General features: G+C 37.6%; 1 protein-coding gene across 1 annotated transcript; it reads left to right on the top strand.

Moving 5' to 3' along the window:
• Positions 1-4,259: 4,259 nt before the first annotated feature.
• LOC112803729 (proline-rich receptor-like protein kinase PERK9) lies at positions 4,260-8,373 on the top strand. The gene is made up of 4 exons (XM_025847208.3): positions 4,260-5,081; positions 6,139-6,399; positions 6,569-7,444; positions 7,672-8,373. The coding sequence occupies exons 1-4, from the start codon at positions 4,643-4,645 to the stop codon at positions 8,154-8,156; spliced, it is 2,061 nt and encodes a 686-aa protein (XP_025702993.1). The 5' UTR covers positions 4,260-4,642; the 3' UTR covers positions 8,157-8,373.
• Positions 8,374-10,489: the final 2,116 nt, after the last annotated feature.

The raw sequence follows: 10,489 nt of genomic DNA, 5'->3' as shown, positions 1-10,489 counted from the left end.
ATTCCTGAAACCCACCAAAGGAAATTCCTCTTGATGATACAATCGCTTATAGAAATTTGTAATAGCTATTTTTATCCTAGCTGAATTTCTGACTAATCTTCCATTAATCACTAGGGCATCAATTCTGTTATTCCTCCTCCTTGAAGAAGCTATGTGATGAAAGTATCTGGTGTTTTTGTCCATGTCCTTTGCATGTTGAGAACGTGACATCTATTTCCAGTGCAACTCTTTTCTAACGTACCATCTCTCACAGCAAGTCACCAAAGCCTTTCTTCTTGCCTCAACTATTCCATCATATGCTCCACTGCTTACTAGGTCATCTATCTTCTTAATCTCTTCTTCAAACTTCATGATTTTCTTATCCATGTCACCAAAGTTGTCCTTGTGCCATCTCCCCAAGGGAACTGTCAATGCCTTTAATTTTTCTGTGAATTCTGCCTCCCCTTAACCATTCTTAGAAACCCTTCGTGTGTAAATCATGAATCTAGGCTTCTGAAAGGTCTTGGGCCTCCACGCACCTTTGTACCCTCCACTATCATCGAGTAGTGATCTGACAAGCCCCTCGGTCCTCCTCTTAAACGAATTTCTGGGAATTTCTCAGTCCATTCCAGACTAATCATCACTCTATCAATCCGACTACATGAACTGCCTCTAAACCATGTAAACTTACGGTCATGGAGTGGTAAGTCCACCAACAGCATATCTTGTATCCAATTCTTGAATTCTTCAGCAGATCCTGTTAAGCTTGTAGAACCTTTCCTTTCATCTACGTGAATAATTTCATTAAAGTCCCCCATAAAGCAACAAGGTACCTGGCATAACCCAGCAATATAGCTCAGCTCCTCCCACACAACAAGTTTCTCATCTCTGGTATGAGCACCGTAAACCAAAAGGAATGCACAATTAAAATTATTCTTTAATAAAACTCCTTCAACACACAACCATCTGTCTCCTTTATAGCAATTATTCATTTTAAAAAGAAGTTCATCCCAAAGCAACAACAATCCACCCGCAGCACCATCAGACCCAAAAAATTCCCAACCCACACTACTGCCGCCCCCCAGAGTTGCGCCATATCGAATCTCGTCACTACCTGCCTTTTAGTCTCAATCAATCCTAACATATTCAGTCTATATTTTATCTTTAAGTCCTTTATCATTCTCAACTTTCCATCCCCCCTTAACCCCTTAACATTCCAAGAGCAAAAAATCATTTTAATAAACTATTACACACCTTTTCTTTATTCTTTGGCCTGCATCATCTTGCTTTCGCTTTCTATTTTGCCAATCTTCTCTTCTGAGCATTTTCTTCATTCTGAGCTTGTAGGATTGCCATAATATCATCTTCTTCGTTGTATAACATAGCACCAGATTCAACTGCTAATTCCCATGTCCTCTTGTTTTCTATCATTTGCTCTTCCACTTTGGAACTCTGATTGTCACTTATGCTGCCGTCGATGTCATCACCTTCTCCTTCCAGAAGAGTCTCCCCATCATCGTTCCCCCTGTTCACCAAACTCACTCTGCCTACTGTCAAATCCCTACTTTTATTCGCCACATGGAGTTCATTGTCTACATTCTCCTTAGCCCAGATTCTAGTTTCAGCTTCACTGTCAGCCTTATTCTCAACCTCAGTACTCGTGTAACCACAGTTATCTCCTTCGTCCCTTGCCTCCTACCCGTTACCTCCCAATGAACAACCAGCACCTCCATCCTCTCCTCAGCCTCCTGTTGCCGAGGCCGCTGTGGTTGCAGCCCCAGCTTCTCCTGCACTCATGGCCAACCCTCCTGTCATACCTTCCACTCTCCCCCATCCTGCTGCTTCACCGGTTCCCTCATTACCATCCACTTCGGCCTCCTCAGCGTGAACCACCGGCCTCAAGTTTGGCGGATAGGCTTCAACTCCGGTCGCCATGGCCATGCTCTCATGGTGCGCAGCTCGTCCCTCTCCTGGTTGGCCTTGTCTTGTGTGATGGCACAACTCAGAGCTTCCATTGCCGTAAGCTCCATTTCCTCCTCGACGTAGCCGTGCTGCACTTGGTCATGTTGCTGCTGTGTTAGGGTTGGCTAGGTCGCTCATCCGAGGAGCTGCACCAGGCACATGGAGTTCCCTTTCGACCCGACCCGGACGAGCATGGAGCAGCCCATCCGCTGATGTTGTGGCCTGCTGAATGTATTGGGCCCAGTTGTAAGAGCAAGGCCTTATTTGAGTAATCTATGTAATTGGCCCAATTTATCAATGAGTCAGACATGGCCTTTTTTTCCTTCTAGTTTCCCCTTCCAGCCCACATAATATGCCGCCAAAGACCCCTGTTATGGTTCTTTCAGAATCGTCTTTATCACTCATAAAATCTTTGCCCACCGAACCAGCCATTTCTTTAATATCATGCTGATTTGAATAAGACGTCACCATTTTTATGTGATTAAATTTTAAATAGTCATTATTCCACTTATTTAAAATTTTTTCTGAAATTACCAGCCTGTCCTTGTCTTTTTCAGCGTCCCTCATCACTGTCATGACCGGCTCTGCCGCCATGTCCTTGTATTCCGGCACATCACTTATTTCTGCACAGTTCCTTATTGCACCCCTCGTTCGTTGTTTGCTACTTATGTCACCAGCAACCATGTGTTCTAACTTACAACCTAAACTGTATGTCTCACTTCCCACCTCTTTTACCAGCACGTCAAAACCACTGAGGCTTGTTGTTATGTGTATCCATTCGTTGATCACGTTCATAATACATGTATCAATCTGCACTCGTCCAACGCTAAAAGAATTACATGATTCTGTCAATTTATCGCACTCAACGACTTCACCCCATTGACTTCCAATCATCTTGAAAGTGTCCGCTGACCAGACTTGTAATGGGACTCCAAGCATTCTAGCCACACTCTTTTAGTTTCACTTCGTTCAGCCTCCTCCCACCTCCATATATTATGAAAATTTTGTAGAAGACTATTCATTCTAAAGGTGTAGGCTTCTTCAGCGCTCAACATACAATCAAAGGTCAGGAGGGCTTTATACGCACCCATCTCTTGTACTTGAATGACTTGAGAAAAATTTTTTGCGATCTTCTCTTTCAAGCAGTTGAAATCAATAGCCTTCGTAGTCCTTCCCACTATGCTTCTCTGCAACCAGTCTAAATTTTCTTTTGCTACAACTACGTCTATTTTTTTTATCCACCCGTTCCCATGTGGATCTTGTTCTGTCTTCTTCTTGTTTGACTTTGTTATATTCAGAGTTTCGCCAATATGAGCCTCTTCATTTTGTGGCTGCTGCTGAGTTGTATTAATTTGATTATTTTTTTCGCTGTGGCTTCTTCATTTCAGGCGCATCCGACACCCTCCTGTACTTCGCTTCCCCCACAAAAACAATCTTTCCTCTCAACTGCATTTGATTCATTTCCTTTATTGCCTTCAAAGTCCCTCTCTTTGTAGTATATCGTCTGAACGCAAAAAATGTATATATTGTCACCTTTTGTTTACGTGATAAATATATATCATTTATGCGCCCCGTCCAATTGAACATCTGGAATAGTTCTCTCTTCGAGATATCCCCTGAAAGGTTGTCCACAAAGATGGAGAAGGATTCATGCTCTAGGTGTCGATACTCTTCTCGATTTCATACTCTCGGATCTCTATCATATTTCTTGACTCTACCTCTCTCTGTATTTTCTACCCACGCTCTCTCTCTCTATCTCTCATCTCTTTCTATCTCTCAGAGAATTTAGTTTTTATTATAAATAAATAAACAATGTAGATATAAATTATTAAACATGTAAAAATATTTCCTATGTGAAATTAGATGTGTCAGAATATAATTAGAACTGAATAATACTAATTGATTCTATTTATATTCTAATAAGATGAGTGATTAAACATTTAACACGGTATTTGTAAATCCTTATTTCTTTTCAAGTATTATACATAAAGTTTTACTTCACATCCACAAGTACACAAGTACACAACAATGTTGTACATCATGCGCCATTATATATATCATTCCGTTCTTTAAAATCAACCATTTCTTTTCATTTTTCGATTTATTATAAAATTAACGTATTTAAGTAAAGACATATCTAAATATATAAATTTTTTTAACAAAGTAATAAAAAAGTAAAATAAACGAGACGGTTAATTTACATTTCTTCTTGCCTTGTATGGCGAAATTGAAAACTAATGGACCACGTAGTCAAACCTAGTGGGTCCATGTTACCCAGCGAGAATCGTTTAAGCTTCTGAATCGAAATGGTGCAATGTGAAACCTACCTTTCTGTCAGCGACTCATAAAGTTAGATAACTAATTAAAACTCCGCTCCCTGATTGAAAATTAAAAATTCTGCTTGCTTTCCTTTTTCCCTTTCTTCACTATCAAATCTCAATGGAAAAAGATTATTCAAAAATAATTAAATAAATAAAGAACACTAACAAAATCTTAGACAAAGTCGGTAATCAAATGACTAAGAAAGTCATGCTTTTTCACCATTGACTATGGCAACATGTTTCAACTTTCATCAACCAAAACAACCCAAACAACAATACCAATACCAAAACCAAGATCAATGTTCGAGCCTTTAGCACAAAACTCAAATGGGTTAGTTTAGTTTCAGAAAATTCTCACACACCAAGTCCAAGCTCATAAAATGAACTCCTTTCATTTCCTCCTGCTACTTTCATTTTTTCCATTTCTTGCACTTCTTATTAGTCCAAAATTAGTTCATGGAAATGCAGAGCTAAGAGCTCTCATGGACCTGAAATCCTCTCTAGACCCAGAAGGCAAGGTTCTTGGTTCATGGAGAAGTGATGGTGATCCATGCACTGATTCCTTCTTAGGTGTTGCTTGCAACCAGCACCGAAAAGTGGCCAACATATCGTTGGCCGGAAGGGGTCTTTCCGGCATGGTTTCTCCTTCGGTGGCTGAACTTAAGTGCTTGTCTGGTTTATATCTTCATTACAACATCATTTTCGGGGAGATACCAATAGAGATTTCGAATCTCACTGAATTGGTTGATCTCTATCTCAATGTAAATAACCTATCTGGTAGCATTCCAAAGGAGATTGGAAAAATGACTAGCCTACAAGGTTTGTTTTATAGAAAATTAGAAATATTCCCCCTATTTAGCCTACTTAACTGCCTTGGTTCTCTCATTTACATGCTTACCACATGCTAAATTCTCTCTAAATAAATACTTGTGTATTTTATTACTAAAAATAGTAAATTGCATAGTGAAACATAATGCATATTTCGTATTGTTTGATCAAGTTTTCTCTGTATTGGATAAGATTTTTCTGGTTTTTTTTTTAATGTTCATGTTCTTCATGACTGAAAGTAACTGTAGAAAAAGTGGGGTAGAAGCTTTTTAATTAGTTTGAATCCATGGATTGTTGCATTTTAGCTGAAGACATTCATTGGAAATGAGAGATTTTGATGGTTGCTAGTAGAAATGGTAATGGCTATAGAGTAGTCATGTATATGAATTGTATTGTTGAATCATCTGTCAATCACTCTGTCAATTAAGCGTGTTGGACAATGTTATGGACTATATGGAGTTATTCCAATGTAGGTTGTGGACAATTTTCTCCACTTGAACCCTAACTTCTACATGAAAATGCCACAGTTTCAATTGGAGGGTAAAACTAATAACTAGGACTTTAAGGGTAAATTACAGTGACTTCTCCTATAAACATTTCTTAATTTGACAGTTGTCATACTTCCACTAATCTCTCCAGGGACAGTGTCGTATTTTACAGTAAAAGAGTAATGAGTGTGATATTACCTAAACTTTAGGAGAGGTTAGTGTATATTATTCAAATAAAAGAGTGTTTGTGTAGCATAGCTTGATTCTAGGGGAAGGTTAGTACTCTAATTTACCCAAATTGTAAATGTATTACTACATTTACATGGGTGAAAATATTGGTATGAACAAAATGATATGTTTCATGTATTCGTTTTTTATATTATATTTACTTGTGTTAGATTAGAAAAGAATAAACTAGGAGTATCTTCATGGAAAAAAGTTAGCCGATCCCAATGTATTTAAAATGAATTCTTAATTAAACTACCTTATATAGATTTTGAAGGGGTTTTGATTTTATTTCTGTATGTTAATCCTTGTTCCTGTGCTCTTCGTACTTCTAGTGCTTCAGTTAGGCTTTAACCAGCTAGTTGGGAGCATACCGAAGGAGATCGGTTCATTGAAGCAGCTTAATGTTCTGGCTTTGCAACATAACAAATTAACTGGTATGATTCCTCCAAGCTTGGGGAACCTAGAAATGCTAAGGAGGCTAAATTTGAGCTTCAACAACCTCAATGGGGTAATTCCTGCAACATTAGCTGATATTGCACACTTGGAAGTTCTAGATGTTCAAAACAATTCTCTATCAGGAGTTGTCCCTTCTGGTATGCCTCTATCATCGTTTTTTTTTTTTTTCATTTTTCCCCGCCCCTTGTAGCAAAAATCGACTGATTTAATAACTTCTAACTTTTACCTATTCCAAAATTTGCCTTCATTTTGATCTTTTTACTTTCGAATGTAAACTGATTCATGTTTTTTACATTGAAAATGAAGCATTGAGGAAACTTGATAAAGGATTTCAATATGCAAACAATCAAGGTCTGTGCGCCATGGGGTTTCGGTTTCCGACCTTGAGAGCTTGCAACAAAGATAGTATATATGATAGCCAGATTAGTGTCCCAAATATACCAATAAACAGTTCTTATCCAAAGGTTTTCCCTGACTCTGCCACTATCAAGTTTCATTGTAACCAGACTCAATGCTCAAAATCAAGAAGATTTCCTCAAGCTGTCATTGCAGCAAGTGTTATAACCGCCACAATCACACTAATAGGTTCTGGGTTTGTCACATTCGTCAGATATCGCCGGAGAAAGCAGAGGATCCTGCATACGTCGGATTCTTCTGTAAGCCAACTTAGCCCTGTCCAACCTATGGTCTACACAAGAAGTCCATCTCCACTTGTTAATCTTGAGTATTACAACAATGGATTGGATCCACTTGCTGATGGTAAAAATTGCAGTGGATTATCCCATGAATATCTAAACAAGTTTAGGTTCAATGTGGATGAGATTGAATCAGCAACACAATATCTTTCAGAGGCCAATTTATTGGGTAAGAGCAAATTCTCTGCCGTCTACAAAGGAGTTCTCAGAGATGGTTCTCCTGTGGCCATCAGAAGTATTAATGTGACATGCTGCATACCTGAGGAAGTTGAATTCTTGAAGGGATTGAGCCTGCTAACCTCACTGAGACATGAAAACATTGTAAAGATGAGAGGTTTTTGTTGCTCAAGTAGTAGAGGTGAATGTTACCTTGTCTACGATTTTGTAACCGGTGGCACTCTCTCTATATATCTTGATATGGAAGATGGAAGTGAAAATGTGCTTGAGTGGTCTAAGAGGGTTTCCATCATCAAGGGCATTGCAAAAGGTTAGTTCTTTTCGACACCCAATATTTTCTAAGAAACTCATTGTAGATCAGAAAATTTGCCTCTTTCTTACAAGGTATTTTTCAACTATTTATTAGTTAGCGTCCGTTACATGAATTCAGACGACTGTTATGAACCTATTGTAAAGATTAAGCTATAATCAATATGCAGAATGAACATAAGTATCTATCTGGTTGATATTGAGTATTTGCTAATCCTTTTTAACCAGGTCTTGCATATCTGCACAGCAATGAAGCAAGCAAACCTACAATAGTTCACCAAAATATTTCAGTTGAAAAAGTTCTTCTTGACAATCAGTTTAACCCATTGATCATGGATGCTGGGCTCCCCAAGCTTCTAGCAGACGACATTGTTTTCTCGGCACTGAAAGTTAGTGCTGCCATGGGATACCTAGCTCCTGAATACGTTACCACTGGACGCTTCACCGAGAAGAGCGACGTTTATGCATTCGGTGTCATTGTTCTTCAAGTCCTGTCTGGGAAGACAACAGTAGGGGGTTCAATCAGAATGGCAGTTGAGTCTTTCAGATTTGATGATTTTGTGGACACAAATCTAAAGGGAAAATATTCGAAAGCAGAAGCAGCAATTCTTTCAAAGATTGCAGTGATGTGCACTCATGAGCTTTCTGAGCAAAGGCCAAACATGGTGGAGGTGATTCAGGAACTAAGCATGTATTCTTCTCATTCTTCATGATCTACAACTTTCAGTGGGTATCCTAAGTTCCTAACACATTTGATTCATCCATCACCATGGTTTCCTTTAGCATATTCACTGAATTATCTATTGCTAAATTGTTGTGAACTTCAATGGAATCATGCTGCTTCATTTCTGCACACAACTGAAATTGTTGAAGGATGTTCCTTTATTGAAAATCAAATAGCTTCCAGATAATGAAATAAATTGTTAATAATTTTGGTGTAAGCAATTTAACTGTTTCCAAAATAAGAGCATGAATATACCAAGGTCAGATAGAGGCAAGAATCTGCACTATAAGCATACAAAGTAATCATAGTGGTATAAGCCACAAGTTCTTCGTTGACAATTTTCATCAAACACCTTATATGCATCATCTATTCTCCCATATTTTGTATGATAGAAGAGTCAGAAAGTAACCGCTAATTATAATTAAGATTAAAATTAACAATGTAAATGGACGGATATCTGCAAATACCATTTAGAATCTCATCATAGAAACCATTTCTAATATGCTATCAATAATTACAAACGAAAAGTTTCTTGTTGATAACCAAATAAAGAGATGTTAATTAATTTGTTGATACTGATTTGACTTAATTTTTAATTAATTCCATGTAATAAATTTGGTTTTACCACATTCTTATAGTAAATCATATCTAAATAATTGAAACAAAAATGCACAAAAAAAAAATGCACAAAAAACTGAAGATGACAATTTGCAACAACAAACAAGGTCGTGCGTGTGTTACTATGGTACTGTCATGCTTAGACTTTTAATGATCCTCGAATTTTTCACTGAAATTTATAATCCTATATTATTCTTTTTTTTTTTTAATTCTAGTTTATGCTTTTTAATTTTAGTGTTGTGCTTCCACTGATGTTTTCCAACAATATTGAGACTTGGTATGTTTTTGTTTCAGGGTTACTTGAAATTATAATTTGCGCTTAAACGTGAGGTCCAAACTCCTTTAAGAGTTGTGTGTGACGTCTTCTTCAGTAGGAATAAAGCCATTCGAGTTCCTCCTGTAAGGGACTACGATATTTAAGTTAGCAAGGGTTTAAACAAGTTTTTAGTAGATTAGGTTCGAAGTATACCTGAGGGTGTCAGGGTATTTTATAGGTGTAGATGTAGAGTCAATAACTATCTTTTAGAGTAGCTCCACCTTTGATGGTGGATAACCATTCCGTTTTGTTAGGGATATTGTTGAGATCTCCCTTCTAGATGAATAAGAGATGTTGTATGAGTTGGTTACTAATTTAGGTTGTTAGGGCTGGCGATGGCATCGTCGAGCCCGATCTCCGTAAGGTCGGGTAGGTGTCAGTGAAGCCCGTATATGTTGATTGGGCTTTACTTACTTTGGGCCTGGCTGTGCATTGGGCTAGGGTATGAACAGTGCCCCTACTTGAGACCGAACTTCATTAGATCAGACTTAAGCATATACAGGTTAGGTTGGATTTATTATGGTGTCGTTTTACCACGTTGGGTAAATCGCCTTTCAAGGAGTTAGGTCAGGTACTCAATGTGTTCGTGAATCTAAAACATTGCGCCTTTTCAAAATCATTCGCACGTTTCTTATGGTTATTTTGATAATTGTGCACGTCATAAATTGGGGAGGATAAATTTATCATTTTACCCCTAGAGTCTTATATAAGCCCAATCCTTTTTTGCTTTCTTCTTTTTGCTCTTCGTCTGAGATTTTTACTTCATTCTCTCTCTCAAGGCTTTTCATTTCCATTTTTCTTTTTCAAGATTTCTCTGTCTTAAAGTTCTTCTTTGAATTTTCTGTCGTGCTTGCTTAAAGGTTTTTGGAATGTTCGCGTTTTGCTATCATATGCTTTCCTTCATTTGCTTATTCATCAAAGTTGGTCTTGCATTTTTTGTTTTATTTTTTGCATCCATGTTTCTTACTAGATAATGCATTTGTGCTTCTGAGGTTGTTCATTTTTATATCTGTGTGAAAAAATGATTTCTTGGTGGTGTTTATTGATGTTCCTTGAAAATATATCTATTTGCAGTAACTTTTCTGGTTGTTCTGTAATAGTATTCTTTTATTTTTTTTAAAAGTCATTCCCCTGCTCTTAATTTATGTTGAATGTGGGACTTTGCTTTGTATCCCCAAATGGTGCCATTTTTGCTTCTGATAACGGTGCCATTTAAAGTTCTAATAATGTTAATTGATTGCTATGTTCGCAAGAGGATTAAAAAACTTATGGAGTTCTTATCATTTTGTTGAAGATAACCCGACCTTGTGCGAATTGTTTGAATGGTTGTATTGCTATGTTCATTGTTCCAACTTGTAATGAAGTTTTTTTTGTATTGTTTTACAGGT

This window comes from Arachis hypogaea, chromosome 1 (assembly GCF_003086295.3).
Source record: "Arachis hypogaea cultivar Tifrunner chromosome 1, arahy.Tifrunner.gnm2.J5K5, whole genome shotgun sequence".
Taxonomy (NCBI): Eukaryota; Viridiplantae; Streptophyta; class Magnoliopsida; order Fabales; family Fabaceae; genus Arachis; species Arachis hypogaea.
This window is presented reverse-complemented; position numbering and strand designations above follow the sequence as displayed.